We start from the raw sequence: 22047 nt of genomic DNA on the forward strand, positions 1-22047 counted from the left end.
CGCCAGCCCTGTCAAGTTATTCCAGCGTGCAACCGTTCTAACAGTTGTAACGTACGGGATAATGGCGCACTTTAGTAATACTGAAAAAGCAGACATGCATGAATGAAATTCATGTCTGCGTAATGAATGCATAAATGAAATGCATGTATGCTTTTTCAGTATCACTAAAGTGCGCCATTATCCCGTACGTTACAACTGTTAGAATGGTTGCACGCTGGCACAACTTCACACAGGATGGTGTCCGCGAATTTTATTCACTGTGATGAAGATTTGCATACGGTTTCTTCTTCCCCAGGTTACATTTGCATGCATGGTGTTCTCTTTCTCCCGATAAATTTCAACAGGAATGCCGTTTTAACGTTTGCAGAGCAGCAGTTTCGAAACGTGCAGTGCGTTTGCGTTTCATATTAGACCATCATTCTTTGATGACAATTGTTTGTATTGATGTGTACTCTTAAAGTTTTTCTCATCTTTTCTGAATCACCCTGTACACAAGGTGCATAGAAAACCGGGCGTATGGCATTTTCCTGGTGAACCGTTGATCCTAGAGGCATACTTCCAATTAGAAAAAGTTTTCAAATAACGTGTAGTACCCAGGTATGTCATTCATGTTGCAAGGGGCTGTGTATAGTTATTAAAATATATAAATTAACTTTTTATAGCGTCCCCGTGTACCCCAAAACCCGAATAGATTGTTGTTTCCCTGTCTCTCTTGATGCCAACTAAAAAAATTTCCTCGTTTCCAACTGCAATCTTCACTGAGATATTCGAATTCAAATAATGGCGGAAAGTTGGTGAAAAAAGCTTTAAATACGGGTTAATCATTTTACCCCCATTTTTATATATATATAATGCTGCTTTTTTCCCAACTAATTGCCTTCGGTGGCAATGGTGGTGGAGGTTGCAGCAACACGAGTTAGCTCTTGAGTACTGATTTTCATCTATTTACTATATCACGAACATTTTAAGTAAAATATTTTATTGTTTTAAAAAACGTAATTTAATTCAAAACACGGTGCTCTCTGACCACAACTCTATTCAACATGAATTCTACAAATGACTTACCTTTGTACCTAGCGTGTAGCGGAAACATTCAGTGTGTGATGACGAAAAAATTATATGTGACAAGTATTCCGGCTCCTTTCATTTCTTCTGTGCAGGATTAAGTGAAAAAAGTTCGGAAATTGGTGAAAAGCCTTACAACAAAGTGGATATGTATATTAGATGTACAACAACACAGCAAAATGAATGCATGGTCAAACAAGGGCGTACCTAGGATCTGAATTAGAGGGGGGGGGGGGCAACTCACCGATACTAAATTGATACGTCTGTGCTGTGTACCAATTACTACACTTTAATTCTTCTTCTGGCCCCCTCTGCCGCTCGCTGGGTACGCCCATGTGGTCAAACATGAAACGCAAACGCGCTAGCACGTTTCGAGAGAGAGAGAAACGGCCGCTCCACCACCAATAAAATGGTATTAATGTTGAAATTTATCGGGAGAAAAAGAACACCGTGCATGCGAATGTTACCTGGGGAAGAAGATACCGTATGAAAATGGAGATTCACAATGGAGATCACATTCCAATACAAAAAACTTGGTGTTGCCATTTGATATTTTCGAAATTTTCTCACTGTAACCGTAACTGTTAGAGTGACACTGTTGTTTTCCATATCATTCTTGAGCGCATACATCAAAATACCTTATGCCAAAATTTCATTCAGCTTCTGTGAATGGTATGATAGTTAGGGGCCCATATGTCGGGATAGTTTTTTTATAATCACCCTGTATATACAGTATATATGCTGTATATTTATCATTCACTTATGTGGTTCTTTCATTGTTCTAAATAGTCAGAATTTCGTATACGTATATTGGTAGTCTGTTTATGTTAAATAGTGTATTATGTTTTTTGTAAATTTTATTTTTTTGAGAGGGAGAAGTTTTGAGATTACTTTTATTTTTTAATAAAACCATTTTGTAATTAAAACCATTTTTTAATAAAACCAACAACAAGAGGGTTTATCACAACTTAAATACTGTATAACTTCACTACGAACATCATTTAACTACATACATTATCTCGAACCTCTTTTCATGGTCGAATCGTTGTTTTGTTGTTCGTGTTTACCGACATATTTTCAACGCTTTTTTCGACTTCATCTCGACGATTGTATTCAATTTCACCTTTTACCGGACCGAATTCAGATTCACAGATTAATTTAAAAGAAAAAAAATTCCCTTGTGAGTATCTTATTTTCTGGACTTGCCCATGTCCATAGAAATAACATTAAGATTAAAAAAAATTAATTCTTCCTTAAAAATAAGTGATTTAAAAAAAATTAAATTGATAGCATATGTTTTAAAATGATTGCAACTTTTGCTTTATAAATTAAGTTTGGAATCTCACACCTTCAGGGGAAAAAAATCGAGTGCTTTCATGAACAAAAAATACTTTTTTCTGATTAATAAAACCGATATTCCTCTCAATTGGGAACATTGGCCGTTAAAAGTTTAAGAATTCAAAAATCAAACGAATCACATCGAATAGATTCATGTTATATTTGTAGTCGGATTTCATGCGAGAGTTTTATGTATTGACAGAAAAGAAAAAAAATCGTTTCATGTGCGCAAAATTACGCGAAACACGTAGAAAAACCTACTCCTAAGAGTCTGGAAAGTGTTGCTCCTTAAAGACATTTTCACTCCTCCGTGGCAAAAATAAATAGTCTCCTGCGTTCCGAAGCTCCCCTACCCGTACCCCGTTACTAGAAGAACACTTCCTGTCTTGGATTGGATGCTGCTTCCTTCTTCATCCCTCCGTGAGTGTATCGTATAGCACAAGAAACTTCCCGAACGAGAGACAGCCAAGTCTTTCTTTCAAGTTCTCGGATGTGTTGAAGAAGGATGCCCTGGAAAAAATCATTTTTCTTACTAGTTATTGTGCTTATTGGGAATTCTTTGGCAAAAAAGAAAAAATCGACATCCGGAAGTGATGTTATCGAAGAAGTTGACAGGAAAAAACTCGAAAAATTAATTACGCAGGAGGAATTTGTTGCGGTGTTTTTCTGTGAGTATCTATTTTCTTCACGAGCATGTCTCCAACCCAAGCAGGATAACTATATTTTTGAAACTTACGAAATTTCATAAACTGATGAATGCTGAAAAAACTCTTTGGTAAAATGTCACAAAGTGATACCTCGGCTAACGAAGGTAATGCGTTCCGGAATCACATTCGTTAGCCGGAACATGATTTCTCATAGGATTCTGTGTAAAATCGTTCAATTCGTTCCAGGTACTGCCCAAAATTTAAAGAGATAAGTTGTTTAAAACACCAAGAAGCGCTATAAAAAAGTCAAAACTTGATCAAAGGTTGAAATAACAGCTTCAAAATGGGATAAGTGAGAATTTACAGGAAGATGAGATACTGAAGATCTTTTTATTTTACACTATGTTTACAAAACAGTAGCTTTAATCTGCTAAAGCTGGTGTTGACATAACCCAGTCGAGTTCGTAGGTGTCCCCATCCATTTGTGATTTAGTCAGCTCATTTCGGTGTCTGATACACGCAGATGAAAAAGATAAGTTCCTGGAATGACCAGATTGTTCAGCTTGATGCTAAGAGTCTCGCGCGCTGAAAGAATGCGTGCTTTGAAAACATAGGCTCTTTTTTCTTCAATGCATTTTCTGTTCACCGAATATTTCATTTTGCATGAAATGGTTCAAAAGCTTTCAGAAAGAGAAGTGGAAGTATATTTGGAAAAAGATTCCGATGTGGACATGAGTCAGTTGGGCTCAAGTGGCAATAATTCTGATCTGATAATTGGCGCGAAAATTCAGCTCACAATGTGGCTGTTTTAGCTTAGTATGTGCATCCATATGAATGAAAATGTTCGTTAGCTGAATCCGTATTTGATAGCCGAGGCATAAAAATCCCGAAAAAATCTTCGTTAGCCGAAAAATTCGTTAGTCGAGGTATCACTGTATATGAATTTATCTGCATTTATGAATTTTTGTATCACTGTATCTATGAATTTTCAGCTATGTTCATTTATTTAATGTTGTGGCACGATAAAAAAACAATCAATGCTGTCTAAAATTACTTGAGTCAATGACTTGGACTGCAAATGCTGCGAACTGCAATTTTTTACATTTCATTAAAGACAGGAAAAATTTCTAGATGTTAATGTTTGTTCCAGAGATTTTTAAATGTGAAGCAAAACCATTTTCTTTACAATATGTACAAAGTGTTTCATTGATCATTTTGATCATTTTTGTCGCATCATGGTCATTTTCTGCACATGAGGGCTAATTAGACCGGGACTTACAATTTATTGCCGATTCCGAACGGCAGGCTAGTTTTTTATACTCATCGAGAGGTTGGTGCGCTAACCCCTCGGTGGGGGACACCCTGCGGTAGCAATTTTTTCTGTGGTCATGTCGCCGTTTTTTGTTGTACCCCTGTGTCAGGAAAGTTTTCTGACAAGGACGAACCGGGTATCGAACTCGCGACACCTCTAAACATCCTTTGGTACTTTAGGCGAGTATCTTACAGACTGGGATACCGTGCCCCACAAAGTGTTCCAAGTGCGCAAAATAGACATTGTATTTAATTGAAACCGAATTTTTTTCAACATTTGCATTAAAAACTACTACAGCGATTTTCCTAATAAAACAAGGTACCATACTGAAAAAAGGTGAATGACTTTTCTATTTTTAAAATGTAATGAAAAGGAAATGAAAGCTTGAAAAAGTTTCGGCAGTTACGTTGAATTGAAAGATACTCACACGTGCCTCTATAAGTCAAAAATAGAAAATAAGAACACATTCTCACAAGCCTTATCAAGTCTTACATTTCAAACTTCATGATGAAAAACATAGTGACACTGGATTTATACAAACAACTTGTCAAAACACCAAAAAAAAAAATTATTTCGACATAGCAAAAGAACAAGAGAAATGCATCTTTAAGCATTCATAACGTAAGAGGTTTTAATTCTAATTTCTCGAGAACTCTCCTGATACTTTTTTTCTGTTTGTTTCAAAAAGACGTACAGACTTCGAAAAATGTAAAATTTATAATCAACTGTTTTTAAATAGGAAATTATTTAATGAATTGAAATAATTAAAAAAATAAATAAAAATTCCTTGAAAAAATAATTTCGAGAAATATTAAAAGCTAAGAAACCCCGAGGGGAAATTGACAAATTGACTTCATCAAAGGAAGTTCTGTAATCATTTCATCGTATTCAACGTCATTGGTTGTTCAGAAACTTACTTGTATTTCATAAGGTAAATTAAATTAATACATACTTGGATTTGTTAAAGGACAATAGAAAAAGAGCCCTATAAAATAATTTATACTTTGAACGAAATAATAGTCACTTAACGAAACGTGAAAATTTTTTGGATCTGACTCGTTTTACTCGTTTGAATGAAAAGTGTAGCTTTTGAATAAGATGAAATATCTCTCTTGCTCGCCCTTATGAGCAAGGCCGCATTTCATTTTTTGAATATGTTTACATTGGATGAACGCAGGTGTCGAGGAGATATGATCGAAGTGTTCAAAATTTTCAATGGGATGGATAGGATGGACCATGAACTTTTAGTACACCCCCAATCGACTGCTTTTACAAGGGGACACCAGTATCGATTGGTGAGGGACAATGCAAGGTTATGGTGTCGCAGGGAATTTTTCTCTAATTGGGTTGTTAATAAATGGAATAGCTTACCCCCGGAGGTAGTAAATTGTAACACAATTGACACGTTTAAAAAGAAATACGACAAACATGTTGGGGTAAATCGAGAAACTATCCATACTTAGAATAAGACAACCATAAGTATTCTTTATGGGCATTGTATAATATTTTATCATGTGTATATATTGTTTATAATTTTTGTTAATTGCATTTTTAATTGGGTTTCTGTATTTTTGAAATATATGACATCCATATTTTTATGGGCATCTTTTTCTCAGCCACCTCGTTGGGCATTTTGCCTGTTGTGGCGTTGTATTTGTATTTAGTATAGCACAGTGGTTTTTCCAAACTTTTTTTAAGTACGGAGCACTTTTTAGGAGAAAAGCTCATCGCACGCGGGACAGTGATGTTCACCTAGCACTTATACGACTTAAACATACGCAATAAGGAATTTTATAAGCAAACAGCACAAATTATCTTTTAACGCAATTCAACCACGCAGGGGTGGCTTAAGCGAAGGCGCAAGGGGCGCGGTGCACGCAGGCAGTTGGTTGGAAAGGGAGGCATCCTAGGCTTTAATGTGTTAATTACATTTGTGTTTAAAATTATTATGTGTTCCAAATTTTGGAATAATAAAAATCCACAAGACACCACACGCTGTCACTCTTTTGAGCCATGCCCTGTCAATGAAGATGTTCAGGCTACGGTCACACGGGCGTGAAGCGGGAGAGGGAAAAAACTGCAGAAAAATTGACAATGGAGAATTGTACGGGACCGGTCACACACAACACGCTTTCCCCCCCGCAAAAAGCGCGTTCTCAAGGTCGCACGCACAAAAACGCAACTGGTTCCATTTTTTTCGCGTGTTTTTCGTCAGTTCGGTGGACACACGAGAATTTTATCACGCTGCGGTTCTTTTTTTTTTTATCCCCTCCATTTTCTTCTTTTTGCCAGAAACGGAGCATTTGGATAGCGAGTTGATTATTATAACTAGAGCCCGGATTATATGCAAATGCATATGCACTTGCATATTTTGGCCTTTTTTAAAGCATTAATACATATAAATTCATAAAATAAGAGGATTTTCTGAATTTTTTTCCCGGAGGTAGGATTCAATGAATTAATAGATATGTTGGCAATACAGTATTTTCAAAATATCAACCGTTTTATTGCACCGTATTTTCCTGCGTATAATCCACGGTGGCGCATAATCCGCATGCGAAATTTGAAGAAAGAAAAAAACCCACGTATATATATATAATCCGCGGCAGCATATTATACACAGGATTTAAAAAAATAATAATAAACACTTACCTTGTATTTCAATAATCAATCCAATACGCTAATTAATGGTCGCACTGTAATAAAATCACTGTAAATAAGGCTATTGTTTATTTATAGTTAAAACTTCAAATTTACTCATCTGTAGAGCCAGGATTATATGCACTAAAAAAGTGGCGAAATATGCACTTAAAAATGCCAAGATATGCATTAAAGCTCAAAATATGCACTAAAATATCCTGAAAAACGAAAAATTCCAAAATATGTACCAAAAATGAGAAAATACCCTTAAAAAAGCTGCTCCAGTAACAAAATACCAATAACAAAATAATTTCGACACTATTTCTAAAAAAAATTAATTTAACATTTATGACATATCTCTCTGGAAATAGCGGTACAATAAAATAATTGATATTTGGAAAATACTGTATTACAAGCATCTCTATTAATTCACTAAATCCCACCTCCGGCAAAAAATATGTTATGAAAATATTACGAGCAAAAAATATATATATATACTTGAAACATTATTAAAAAAAAAAGTGATTGAGTTTAAATAAACCTTTAAAAATATGCACTTATTCTGAAAATTCTTTGATTTTATGCATTTACAAATACAAATACAAATACATATGCATTAATGCTGAAAAGGCCAAAATATACAAATATATATGCATTTGCATATAATCCGGGCCAGGGTATGAAAAAATCATTTTTTTAAACTAAAAAAAAAAATCGTTTTTTTAAAATTAAAATGAACTGATTGCTTATTAATTTCAGCAAATTGAATAAATTAATTAAACAAAATAATTAAATTAATTAAAACAAAATAATTAAATTAATTAAAACAAAATAATTAAATTAATTAAAACAAAATAATTAAATTAGAACCAATTAGTTAAATAAATCAATTAAAACAAACTAATTATAAATGACCATAATTATCAGAAAAAATACGGCAACGGGTCGATGACCCCGAATCATAAGAATCGATATAGGGATATATAGGGCCGGTGAAAGCTCGAATTTCAGACATTGGCTGGGTCAACTGGGCTGGCCCCTTCGCGAAGGGGTAGCGTCTGGCTATCGTAATAATGTCGTAATGGTCATAATGGCCATAAGGCGCTTATAACAGACAACCAATAAGGAGCTGGCACTGGGACGTCACAAAAGTGCGAAATTCGCTCTCGTGTGACCAGGGGGAAGCTGCTCGAAAACAGGTTTGCGTCCAGCGGGTAAACACTCCCGTGTGTCCGTAGCCTAATAATAGGCCCAGGGGATCTATTACGCTCACGTCGTTGTACAACGAGGTCGTTAGTGACGTCACGCCCTTAACGCAAATTCTCAACGAGCCCCATAACGCAAATCTTAACGACCATCGTTAAAAACTTGATTTTTCTCAGCAGCCGGTGGTATATCGTTATCGATTTTACGAAAAACTCCCTGGTCCGAGAGTTGCGTTAGCTCCGAAAGGGATGGATCAATCAGATAATTTTCTCCGCTGCTGATAATCATCATCACTATCAACGAGTGTTGAAAAACACGTGCGTTATTATTATTGTATTTTTATTTGTGCGTGTTGGTTGGCCCTAATTTTCTCGTAAGCTAAATTTTTTTTTAATTCATCCGGATTTCTATTTTCGTCAAATATTTGAGAAAAGGGTAGGCTATGCACGCACATCAAATTGGCACGGGGGAATTTTCAAAATTATTACGTTTAAAAAATGATGTTCTATTGAAGTTCAATGATGTTATATGAATTTTCAAAACGACTAGCAAAAATATCACCATCATATATTCCCATGTTTTTACATATTTATCTACCGTCTTGATATTAAGACAAAATCAAGAACAAGTAACCAATTTTTGTGATAATAAAAAAAAAATATAAAGTAACCTTTAATTTACATCATTAATTAGACAATTGGTTTCCTTATTTCACACATGAAAATGAAGTGCCAAAAAATTTACACTGTTTTTTTTTGTTGGCATCTCTTTTATACTCCTATCAGAAAATGCACTCAAGAATTAGAAAAAATTTGTTGATTAATAAAATTTACTTCGATTTTTTATAATGCACTTAGTGCGCAGAATATAGTGTGTGTAAAAGGGTGTTTACTGCATTACACTTTTATGTACTGCACAGAAAGTAGCAATAGAATTACACTGCTCAAAACAATTAGGGGAGCACATGGTTTTAACAAAATTACGCAAAGTTGTATACCGATAAGTAACATAAAATGAATCATCCATAATTTAAAGCCTAGCAGGAAACGGAAGAAGAAAACTTCATATGCAAATCAAAGTTCATGACGTCAAAAACCAGAAAAAGGAGATAAGGGCAGAAATCGGGATGTTGCAGAAACGTCTGTTTTACTGCCGTAACTGTGAAATTCAATTGCGCAGTATTTTTTTTTGAGACAAGGTGACTTGAGGATGTCTCAACAACGTGATTTACCGGAATCCATGGCATGGCGTGTTATAGGCAGACTGGAATCCGGGCAAACACAACGTAGTGTCGCGGACGCTGTTGGAGTCGCCAGAAGTGTTGTTGCAAGGCTGTGGAATCGATTCCAAGAAACAGGAAATGTTAGACGTCGACCAGGGCAAGGTCGGCCACGTGCCACTACAGCAACTGATGACCGGCATATACGGTTAACAGCCCGTCGAAACAGAACAGGGAATGCTACGCAGCTGCAAAGACGGTTGCTCTTGGCAACAGGACGAAGGGTGTCCAGCAAAACAGTACGTAATCGGCTTCATGAGGGTTGGCTCTATGCACGTAGGCCAATGGTCTGCATTCCGTTGACCCCACGCCACCGTGCGGCCCGAAGAAGATGGGCTGCTGAACATCGAGATTGGGAGCAACATGATTGGAGCCAAGTGCTGTTTACAGACGAGTCCCGATTTAGTCTGGAGTGTGACACTCGACGTGTTCTGGTATGGAAGGACAAGGGCACTCGAAATAACCCCGCATTCGTTCGTGAAAGGTCACAATACAGACGAGCTGGTTGGATGGTATGGGGTGGAATCAGCATAGGCGGACGTACGGACCTGCATATCATTCGGAATGGCACTTTGACGGCCCGAAGGTATGCAGACGAGATACTGCGACCTCATGTCATCCCTTACGCTGGAGCCATTGGAGATTCCTTTGTTTTCCAGGATCATAATGCCCGACCGCATAGAGCTCGTCTGGTGGAGAACATGCTTGAAGCTGAAACAATACAGCGTATGGAATGGCCAGCGTGCTCTCCTGACCTGTATCCAATCGGGCATCGGACGACGCATTGCTGCGCGACCAAGGCCGCCTGTTACTGTCCGAGACTTGCAGATTGCACTTCTTGAGGAGTGGAACAGTATTCCCCAAAGTCTGATCGATAACCTCATCGCATCCATGGCAAACAGGTATGCAGCAGTCTTAGCTGTTCGGTGAGACCACACGCCCTATTAAAACTCATGCATCATGTCTAAACAGTACTTTTTTTTATCGTTTACATGTAACCAAATTGTTGCCCTAAATCATCTTTTCATGTTTTTTTCCATATTTTCAAAGAACTAATCATGTGTGTTTGAATCATGTTACTAAATTAAGTAACGTAATTCAGAGTATTATTATTTATTATAATGAAAAATTTGATAAATTAATAATGAATGAATAATTTCCAATTCTAATTAATTTGTTTCCGTTGCTCTCACCTTCATCGAAAAATCGCGCTAGCGGCCATGTTTATTTCCGTAACGCAAGCTTAACGAGTGGTCTCCGGTTCTCGTTAGCTAACGTTTCACGTAGCGATGGCGATAACGAAAATCGCTAGTAACGATGTGAGAAAAATCAACCTTTAGCGATGATGACGTAAATCTATCCCACAATGCACCGCAAACCCCAAACACATTTGAAACGCTGGCATAACATCAGCGTAATAGATCCCCAGGTCCCACTGCGTCGCGGCAGACGCGACAGCACTCGAGGGGGAACCGAAAATGCACTGCTGGCCACCCAAATTGCAACACCAAGAAAGACAAGAGATATCGCAACAATATTTATTTTGTAGATAACATGTTGACCAAGCATCAAATGATTAAATTTATAGACTTCTGTGAAGTGTGGTTCCTGCCAAAATCAGTAGCCAGAGTAGCCGCTATTGTTGGAGATCACCGCTGCCACACGCCTCGGCATTGATTCAAAGAGACTTTGGATGTGTTCTTGGGGTACAGCAGACCAAGCAGCTTCCACGCGTTGCCAAAGTTGATCTGGTGTGGCAGCTGGGGATGTAATCTGGGTCAATCGTTGAGCAACCATGGACCACATGTTTTCTATCGGCGAAAGATCCGGAGAGCGAGCTGGCCAGGGAAGCAATTCAATCTGGCGATTGACGAAGAACCTTTGGACAATGCGTGCCACGTGTGGTCGCGCATTATCCTGTTGAAATATGGCTGTGGGCAAGCCCTGAATGTAAGGAAGGACAACTGGCTCCAACACCTCGGAGATGTAGCGCTGGCTTTTTAAAGTACCGGCAATGCGTACTAGAGGAGTGCGAGAGTGATATCCCATACCGCCCCATACCATAATACCCGGTGCAGGACCAGTGTGGCGGTGCATAACGCAGCTGTTCAGCATCCTCTCTCCACGGTGTCTCCAGACTCGAATCCGACCATCGTGGTGTTGCAGACAGAAGCGTGACTCGGCAGTAAAGACAATTTCATTCCATTGTGCCGTCCACATCCTTCTTTCATCGCACCATTGGCGGCGGAGACGTCTGTGGTTCTGCGTCAAGGGTAGACGAAGCAATGGACGTCTTGCGGACAGACCACTCTGCTGTAAACGGCGTCGAATGGTACGCGCAGACACTGGATGATGCGGTACAGACTGAATGTGCTGTGCTATGGTTCGTGATGTGGCTGAGCGATCCGTCACTGCCATATGCACAATACGCCTGTCATCACATGAAGTGGTGCACTGAGGTGGATGCGATCGAACACGTCGGTCCGTCGTACCCTCCTGCATCCAACGATCACATATCCGCATTACAGTTGTTTGGTTTCGTCCAACACGACTACCGATTTCCCTGAAAGATAATCCACAATCTCGGTAGGCCACTATCCTTCCTCTGTCGAACTCGGATACTTGATCAAAAGATGATCGCTGTTTTCTACGAGGCATAATTGATCGTTTTTTTGAAAAAACCACAAGAAAAACACAATTGCCGTACTTCAAATCGTCGAAATCTCCAAGCCTTAAATAGCGCTTTGAAGTGGCGCCACAGGCGCGCGTGATGTGCGTCTGCGCTGAAATTCTAATCATTTGCATATCTCACCTCCGCTAATGCATGTTGTAAATTTCATATTATTTGCATGCTTCCTTCAGGGTGTTGCATTTACGGTGGCCAGCAGTGTATATTGGTTTATACTGTAAACGCACCAATACGCCGCCGCTAGCGGCGAGTTTTCTACCGCGAAAATTTACATTTTTTTCGCGGCGAAAGCTTTTGTAACCTATTGAAAGGTCTATTGTGTGTTCCCCACCCCATTGTGTGTCATTGTCCACTTCAAAGGAATTGCTTTTCGTCCAAGGTTGCAAGAAAAAGAAGGGAAGGAAGGGAAAATCTTGGCGCTTTATTACTAAATTTTCAAACTAGATGGATTTTTTTAAGCGAAAAAATACCAATCTATTTCCGAAGCAAACTCAGCTACATAATTAAGATTATTACTGGCAAAAATTTTCTTGTTCTTTATCTTTAGTTTTTTATGTGAATTTCAAAATGTCAGGTTGTTTGATTTTTTTACTATTGCCCCCCCCCCCCACAGTCTGCTGCAGATCCCCTAGCCAGAAATTTCGTTCAGGGGGTAAACACTTTCATTTCGGGGGTGGGGGACCGAAGTGATAGAACGATAGATTTGGCCATCTTTTCCCCTTTCTTCGGTCATTTTCTCATATTTCGGGGGGGGGGGGGACCAGACCCCCAAGCCCCCCCCCGCTACTGCCTTGGCCCCTAGGCTTGGGCTCTTGCATCCTTAACCGGGGGCCAGGCCAGATTTTTCACGGGCTCTCACAAATGAATTTGAAGTGTATAAAGGAGAGCCGTCTTTAGAGCGTCTCGGGGCCTCCGGCCCATAGGCCTAAACTTGTATCCGGCCCATGGGCCCGAGCCCCCCAATATTTTTGAAGAGCCGGTTCGGCCCCTCCAAAAATTCGAGTGGATATGTTTCTCACACTTGGCTCAGAAAAAACTTTGACAAAAATTTTCTCTAAATAGTAGAAATCATTTGCTCGAAATTTTATTTTTTACTTTTCTTTAGAATCTCAAGGCACTTGTTCTGTGACAATAGTAGTCTTAATCTCGCAATCACCCCAGCATCCATCCATCCTAAATTGCATCCTCCCAGAGTGCTGCCTGAAAGCACCTCTGGAGATAACTTGGGGGGAATCCTTTCTCTTGTTTGTACTGTCGGTAAACTCAAGAGCATCTCTTCTTCTTTTGTTGACTGTGATCCTTGGGGATGGGGACATGCGACAACAGAAAAAAAAAAAGAAAAAAAAAGTGGGAGGAGAAGTGAACAACGATTAAGCTTATTAAAAAGTTCGAAGGCCCGATTTTTCGAGCCTTCGTAACAGAGGCGTTGACATGAAGAAATTAACATTGGGTGGGGGAGAGAGCGCTGAACGTTGGGGGCCGTCCCATATATACGGGGCTGAAGCGCATAGGGGTCATTCAAGTATTACGTCAGCATCGGGGGGGAAGGGGTTTTTGGATTTGGTGACTTTTGATGACAAGGGTGGGGGGGGGGGTTGATGGTTGCTTACGTAATCAAAAACCCCTTTTTGAAGATATGAAATATTCTAAGCTGCTGACGGGGGGGGGGGGTGGTGGTGGTGTCACTGTTTTGCTGACTTTTGCTGACGAGGGGAGGGGTCAAAAATGGCTGAAAATCTGCTTACGTATTAGTTGAATGGTCCCATACGCAGGAAACAGGACGCACTGCATTGTTTTTTTTTAAATTATTGGGGGGGGGGGGAGGAGGCTCAGCCCCCTTACAAAATTTATTGGGGGGTGGGGGGCTCAAATATCCTCCACTCCTAGGTTCCGGTGCCTTTGATGAGGAATCAAATAAATGATAGTAAAATAAAATTAACACACAAAAAGAGAAAAAGAAAATAAGAAATGAATGGAAAATTTCAAAGCCCCTGAACCGGGTACCATTGCTCATTTGATCATTTTCGTCACACCACGGCCATTTTCTGCATATGAGGGCTAATTAGACAGGGACCTACAATTATTGCCGGTTCCGAACAGGGTACCATTGCATTCTAATACTAGGAATATGAAATTTTCTCCTTACAAATCAGGGATTCCCAAACTATTTACGTTAGCAGCACTCTTAGAAATTTTAAATGTTTCAAGTAATGTTGAAGGGAGGTTAAAGAGTGAAATTTGCGCCCCCTCCTCTGGTCCAGCACCCTGGACACTTGACCCCCAGTTGCAGCCCTGTTTTCAGTACCCCAACACTTAGGTAGCCAAGGCCGGAAGAAGGCAGTTTGCACAGGCGGAAATATTGAGGGGGCTGCTAATTCTGGGGGTGGGGGGCGAAAAATACCGTTTGGATCGATTTTTTCAGTGGAGAGGGTGAAAAAATTACATATTCTTCCCTCCACGACTAAAATGATCCTGTTTCCGTTGGACCAGGTTTTTGGACTGAGATCTTTCGCGAGGACCCCGATTTTTCACAGGGAAGTACTTGGAACCTGTCATAGGCGTAAACTTGTATTGGGCCAATAGGATCGAGACCCCCCCCCCCTATTAGTTTTGGAGAGTTGGCTCAACCCCCTCCCTCCCCCCCCCCTACAAAAAAAAATCGCATGGGTACGTTTTCCACACCTAGACTCTGAATAACCACGTCACGTCAGTGCAGTATGTTTCGGCCTTTATAGCTGTGACATATAAAAAAAGTGGCGATTTTTCCACAAAACTTTTTCCCGGCCATCTTTCAGGATGCGACTTATTTATCGGAAATTACTGTAATTTTTTCTATGTGTCATTGTAAATTAAATTGGGGAATTTCTAAAAAGTATGTATTATTTCTTACTTATGTTATTCAAAATTGTGTTTATTTCAAAATGAAGAATTATTCTCAACGTTTAAATAGGGTTCCTCTTTTCACAGTCACTTTTTTTTTTACGGATGAATTTCTTTTTGTCCCGCCGGTGACCGCAAAAAGTGGATTTTACATACCCTGTTTACATTCGCAGCACTCTAGCCTAGGATCTAGGATCTCTAGCCAAGCTTCTAGCCTAGGATCTTTGGCGGGCCCCCGAAGCCAGACTTTTCACAGGTAATGGATTTACTATGATGGATTCATAGCATGATAAACTAAAAATGATGGTAATGGGATAATGCTCCACGAACCTGAGCCAAATAGGTGGCCACCCAACGAAGAAAAATTTACACTTATTTTTCACATTTCTTAAATCTTTGACCGTTTCTTATTCTGCAAAATGAAAAGAGGGGGGGGGGACGAACCCCCCTCCTTTTTTGAGTATAACCCTTTCAAGGGAGGCCCCCATGAAAAACTATGCACCGGGGCCCCGAGAAGGCTCGTTACGGGCTGGGGCCCTGTCAATTCCACCCTTGGGGGTCATACAAATACAACGCCACAAAAGGCAAAATGGCCAACGAGGTGGCTGAGAAAAAGATGCCCATAATAAATATGGATGTCATATATTTCAAGAATACAGCAGCCCAACTGTAAAATGTAATTACAAACAATATATATACAGTCGAGTCCCGTTATAACGAATACCATTATAGAGAAAATATCGTTTTAACGAACACTTTTCTGATCCCCAGATAAGTTTAAATAGGAACAATGCAAAAAACCTGGAATTCCTATAAAACGAAATTTCATTATAACGAAGTGATTTCTCCGGTCTCTTGGAGTTCGCGAAACGGGATTCGCGCGACTGTATATGATGAAATATTATATACAATGCCCATAAAGAATACTTATGGTTGTCTTATTCTAAGTATGAATAACTTCTCGATTTACCCCAACATGTGTTTATCGTATTTCTTTTTAAACGTGTCATTGTGTTAAAACGTAACGTGTCAATACGGAGGGCAGAAATTTTTGGGAGAAAGAAAGCGAGAAGAGAAAATAAAAAAAATCAGTTTCCGAAATTCTTCCAAACATTTGAAATTTTTTTATTCCATGTATTATAGACTGGGTTTGTGATTCTGCAAAATAAGAATAGCTTTATTTGGAGCCACTTGAAGTAAACTTCTTGTTTTTCCCTGAAAAAACCCCCACAAATGTTGAGGTAGGCAGTTCCACAATATTTTATTGTTTGTGTGGGCCATTCGGTTGTGCATGTACAGTAAAACGTGCTGTTAGTAGAGCATGTTGCATTACAAGAAAAAACGGAAAAGTTCAAGTTCTTCGTGATTCTGCAGTTTCCTGATAGAAAAAGTAAGCAATATTAAATATAGGAAACAGTTATTTTCCGGATATTATGCTGAGGTGAGCTCGGAAAGAAAAGTCATCACGTCTCCGCCGGGACTCGAACCCAGGCCCTCTTGCATACCGGGCAAGCATGCTACCATCTACACCACTGGAGACACATGAATCTGGTAGCATGCTTGCCCGGTATGCAAGAGGGCCTGGGTTCGAGTCCCGGCGGAGACGTGATGACTTTTCTTTCCGAGCTCACCTCAGCATAATATCCGGAAAATAACTGTTTCCTTGATATCACTGGCTGAGAAAAAAGCCATCTATATCTCTCTAATATTAAATATAGTTACACATTTTTGATAAATTCATACATTTTACATTTTAATCACTTTCTTCAATGATAATTTATTCAGAATCTTCAAAAACAATCTAGAGATACAGTATTTTGCAGCCCTCTCATACTTATAATCAATAAAGCGTGGTAAAAGAATTTTTTTCCGTTAGACATATCAATAAATTAATAAAAGTTATGATTGAAAAAAATAAGAAAAACTTCTTTTGGCTTGCGTACTTGGGACAGTAACAATATTTAAATCGAGTTTTTATTAAGAAATTTATGCAACTAAAAAAAATTATTATTATTATTCTAATTGGAAATGGAAAAATAAATTTTCCAAATTAGAAAAATTCCAATTTTCTAATTGGAATCTGGAAATTGATGTACTAGATACTTTGTCACCTGGGACAAGCTGGAATTTTGGCGCCCCTTGCATGTAGAAGAAGCAGTTAAAGGATGAATTCGACTCCCATTATGGTCCGGAGCACCAGGGCTCTCTAGTTGCGGCTCTGCTACCCACCTGCTCTCTCTAGTTGCGGCTCTGCTCCTTTCCATGTTGGAAGACAGGTAATTATGAAATCGGAAAATTTTGAGCCATCCCTAGATTCTGATTTAGCAATCCCATATACAAAATTTTAGGCGCCAATACAGATTTTCCAGTCACCATGGTGACCTGGCGCCTGAGATTTATCCAACCCTGGAATAAATAAAGATGTATATACTGTATATATTTTTTGTATATAATCGTTTTTTGTGACCCCGCCCAGGGATTTCGGGATTCATGAGATCTGGGGGACCCAGGGGATCCTGGGACGATATACTCAGATTTACGGCACAACTAGTTCTGTAATAAATTGCCTATGGCGATAGACCGGAGTTGTGCTCGTTTCAATGAGAGAGAGAGAGAGAATGAAGTATATTTTTACTTGGACCGTGATCAAACTAGAATGGGGCTCAAGGGTAGAGGCGTATGCTCCCAACAATCAAATAAATTTTTGTTAATTAAATGCTTTTGGAAAATTGGCACCAACTGAAAAATTCTCTGGAAGAAATTCCGTGCCCCCCCTCCCCCGTAGATCGGTTTTCTTGGGTACGCTCCTGCTCAGGGGCAGTCCCATTCCAAGGGCGTAGCGAGGGGAAAGACTTGGTGGTCTGGTCTCCCCAAAATGTGAGAAAATGACCGAAAAAGGGAAAAAGATGGCAAATTTTTTGGTCTATCACTTCGGTCCCCCCCCCGAACGAAATTTCTGGCTACGCCCCTGTCCCATTTACTTTATTAACAATACATGAAATGATTGTTATAATTAGAGTTCGAATTTTCCACTTAAAAAAATGGCAAAATATGAACTAAAACTGAGAGAAAATATATGTTAAAGAACAAATAACCACGCAAAAAACGGAAATACGTTTTTAAATGCACCTTTTCTATTTGTCTCGGTGCATATTCATTTACAAAAACATATTCTCATGCAAATGACTTCTTACATGTACTTTATTTAGGAATTTCTAGTTACTAGTACTGTAGCTGCTCACTAATAGAAAGAAAAAGTTACTCGAAAAAGAAGCAAACTACACGTTCACACAAGTAACAATACATGAATAATTTTACTTTTTACTTGAAAAAAAAAAGACAAGCAAATACGGTATGGCCCATTGCAGTTACAATCAAACTATTTCAAAATGTCGAATTTCCGATTAGATGGAAAATGTTGACAGATCCATATATCCATGGAAGTGAGCGTGAATGTAATAGTTCAGACTTCTAATTGTTCAGTTGGTCGTCTAAACCACTTTGATGATACGAAATTCTATGAAAAATCATCTTATACTTAGAGAATCAACTGCTTTGAGATCAAAAATCAATTTCATGACTAGAGTTCTGTTCATTCGTTAATATTAGAACGAAATGATCTCAAAGACGTTCCAATGCAGATAAAGCAACAATTTTCAATAATTTTGTCCTTACCTACTAAAAAATGAAAATTCGTTTATAATGAGAAGTACGTTACAACAAAATTTTTTCTCGTGGTTGTGAGCTGTCGTTATAACGAACTTTTATTGTATTATGAGCAATATTAATGTGAAAAACGATAAAAATTTAATTAATCTTCCGTGCAACTTGAAAATATGCACTTACTCTGAAAATTCTTCAATTACATACATTTATACACACATTAATGCTAAAAAAAGGTTAAAATATGTAAATGCAAAAAACAGGACTAATCATAATAAATTTATAAATATTGCAAAAAAATCAAAAATGAAAAGGTTGTATAATAATCAAGAATGACCACTAAAGCAGTGTTTTCCAAAGTGTGAAATATCGCCCCCTGGGGAAGGAGTCGATGCAATAAATAGTCCAGAGGGCCGTTAGAAGCTATGGGTTTAGTATAGGATCCTATGGGTGGGCTTGAGTTGGGAGAGATGAGAAAGACATTTTTTTCTAAAGAAAGAGCTATGGAACAAAAAGTTTGGGAAACTTTTCACTGAAGCAGCGGTTCTCAACCAGTGTTCAGTGTGCACTTCCCAGGGGCTCCACAGCCACTCGAAGAAAATAAAATAAATCAGTAAATTTGATAAATGAATAAAAGAGGAGCCTACGGGGCTTCGCCATAGAAATTTTACGCCGAATTTTACGACCACTGAAGCATATTTGTGTTTGAGTACAGGTGATCATTTGTGGAGATTTTACTGCATTTAATAAAAATGCAGTAATAATGCTATATATATATATATACAGGGTGATTATAAAAAAACTATCCCGACATATGGGCCCCTAACTATCATACCATTCACAGAAACTGAATGAAATTTTGGCATAAGGTATTTTGATGTATGCGCTCAAGAATGCTATGGAAAACAACAGTGTCACTCTAACAGTTACGGTTACAGTGAGAAAATTTCGAAAATATCAAATGGCAACACCAAGTTTTTTGTATTGGAATGTGATCTCCATTGTGAAAAACCCTAAATAGCGTTCGAACGGTGATGAAAATCACCGGCGGTAGATAGGCTAAAAGTGAGGACAACCAATAAGGACAGAGAAGCAGCATAAAATAAAGCATTTTATTGTGTTTCACAAATTTTGCACATGACCTTGTGGAGGACTAATCAGGCTGGGATCTCAGCCGAAGAAACGGTGTGACGAATGAAACGAACATTAATGCTCTGGTGCACGGCAAAGTCCTTTTTACTTCTTCCTTGCCTAGCTCCGGGGATTTTCGTGCTACAGGTGCCATTCCAACGCTATTTAGTGTTTTTCAGTATGGAGATCGCATTCCAATACAAAAAACTTGGTGTTGTCGTTTGATATTTTCGAAATTTTCTCACTGTAACCGTAACTGTTAGAGTGACACTGTTGTTTTCCATATCATTCTTGAACGCATACCTCAAAACACCTTATGCCAAAATTTCATTCAGTTTCTGTGAATGGTATGATAGTTAGGGGCCCATATGTCGGGATAGTTTTTTTATAATCACCCCGTATATATATGCTATATATATATATATAATTTTTTTTTATAGGAAAATGTAATGGAACCCTTTCTATACGTCTCCCTATTACGTTTCTGACTTTACTCATTTGAACGACGTGACGTTTGGCTTCAGTTGCTATACATTCCTATACATTATCCCTGAATACAGGGCCTAATGTCTGCATGGGCAAATGAAGCCTTTATAAATTTGAGCCCCCGAAATTCAAACATCATAAATTCAAACCAATTAACATATTTCACTCTTGTCGCAAGAGCCTCCTAATTCCTGGTTTACCCAGGGCCCTGCCTGTATACACTTCAATTAATCGACGTTTTCATTTCGATTCGAACTCTGGAAAACACCATTTCTATCAATCGAATCATATAATTTTTCAATTGGTAAAAACGTGTCACTGAAATACAGTGTTTCCTGTTTTCAAAAACACATCATAAAGAAACGTTATAAACGGAAAAACTAAGCGGGATCGACTGTAGTTTCTCATGTATATTTTTTACTGAAAAAGCCATAAAATTTAAGATGATTGACTGGTTCAATGGCTTTTCACAGGTACTGAAATAATTATTGAGCGGGCTATGGTATGCTGATAGAGCCAGGGCCGTAACTAGGATTTTTGCCGACCGGGGCAAACATGATTTTGCCGCCCCCACACTCGATAATTTTGTAACGGTGTTCTCTGTTCCCACCTAAAACTGCTGCCCCTAAATTTTGAGAAGCCGTCTTATTTGCGACCGGGACATTTGCGACTGAAACAAAAACCGTAGTGTTTGCGACCGAAGCCACGGGGGGCATCAAAGGGAGGGTAAGTTGAAGGAAGATGTAGCAAGAGGGGTGATTTACAGGACCCTACTTGTCAGAAGTATCTCAGGGAAAGGATTGCACACTCAATTTAACGGACTAGCAGCGTATGGTTTCTTGTTAAATTCGATTTTTCTTCTGAGACTAAATAGCTGCAATGTTTTACTGAAAAAAAAAATATATCATCGATAGTAACGGAATAGAATATTTACACTATTTTTGATGTATAAAATGTATGTAGTCTTCCGTATCGTGAATTTTTCGTTCATTATTTCCTAAATTACTATTTTTTGCGTTATTACGATCAGATAGTCAAAAATTGGAAATTTTATTTATTCTGCATTATCCGGATACAATCCATTCAATCCGAAGTTGGGTCCATTCAATCGGGGTGTGTTGTGTCTTATTAGGGGAAATGAATTCCACAGTATAATATTTCAGATAAACTTTAGGTAGATTACAACACACCTATCGCTAAATTAAAACGTAAAAGTAAGTTACACGCTAAGTATACGCAAAGAGAAAATTTTATACTGGTTTGACAAATTCTTAAAACGAAGTGTAATACTTGCTACAGTCTCTTTCGTATAAACATTTCAAGAAACTTGAATAAATTTTTGAAATGCAGTGTGGAAATAAAATTCAAAAGTCTTACAGATTAATTAAAAAAAAAAAAAAAGGTGACTGTGTGGAAAAAAGGAAAGAAAAATAATGTCCATAACAAAAATATGGAATATCATTGAGCAAACAAACGAAGAGAAAAATTATTAACAGATTAATTAAAATTTCAGAGCTACCCATGATGTGTTCCTATTACGATAATAGACCGGTAACTGGTTCACGGAGCACTAACCGACAACAATTTAATAGCAATTTAAGGAGACAAATTATTATGCACACGCCAAAATATTATTGATATCAAATGTAAATTAATTATTGGATATTAACAATACTTATTGACTAAAACAGATGATGTCGAACTCATATGC

At 38.4% G+C, this 22047-nt stretch overlaps 1 protein-coding gene across 2 annotated transcripts in view; it reads left to right on the forward strand.

Moving 5' to 3' along the window:
* hlk (hulk) overlaps window positions 1-22047 on the forward strand; it is a 350573-nt gene that overhangs the window by 16607 nt on the left and 311919 nt on the right. Inside the window, exon 1 of one of the 2 annotated variants that reach the window (XM_089239380.1) lies at window positions 2780-3071. The exons of the other annotated variant lie outside the window; for it this stretch is intronic. Within the exon in view, the coding sequence (XP_089095506.1) occupies window positions 2909-3071 (163 nt within the window). The 5' untranslated portion in view covers window positions 2780-2908. Of the gene's footprint in view, window positions 1-2779; window positions 3072-22047 lie in introns of those variants that run through there. 2 annotated transcript variants of the gene reach the window in all.

Source organism: Pholcus phalangioides, unplaced genomic scaffold (assembly GCF_987345545.1).
Source record: "Pholcus phalangioides strain wild (caught in Gottingen) unplaced genomic scaffold, Ppha-v1.0 ptg000011l_1, whole genome shotgun sequence".
NCBI lineage: Eukaryota > Metazoa > Arthropoda > Arachnida > Araneae > Pholcidae > Pholcus > Pholcus phalangioides.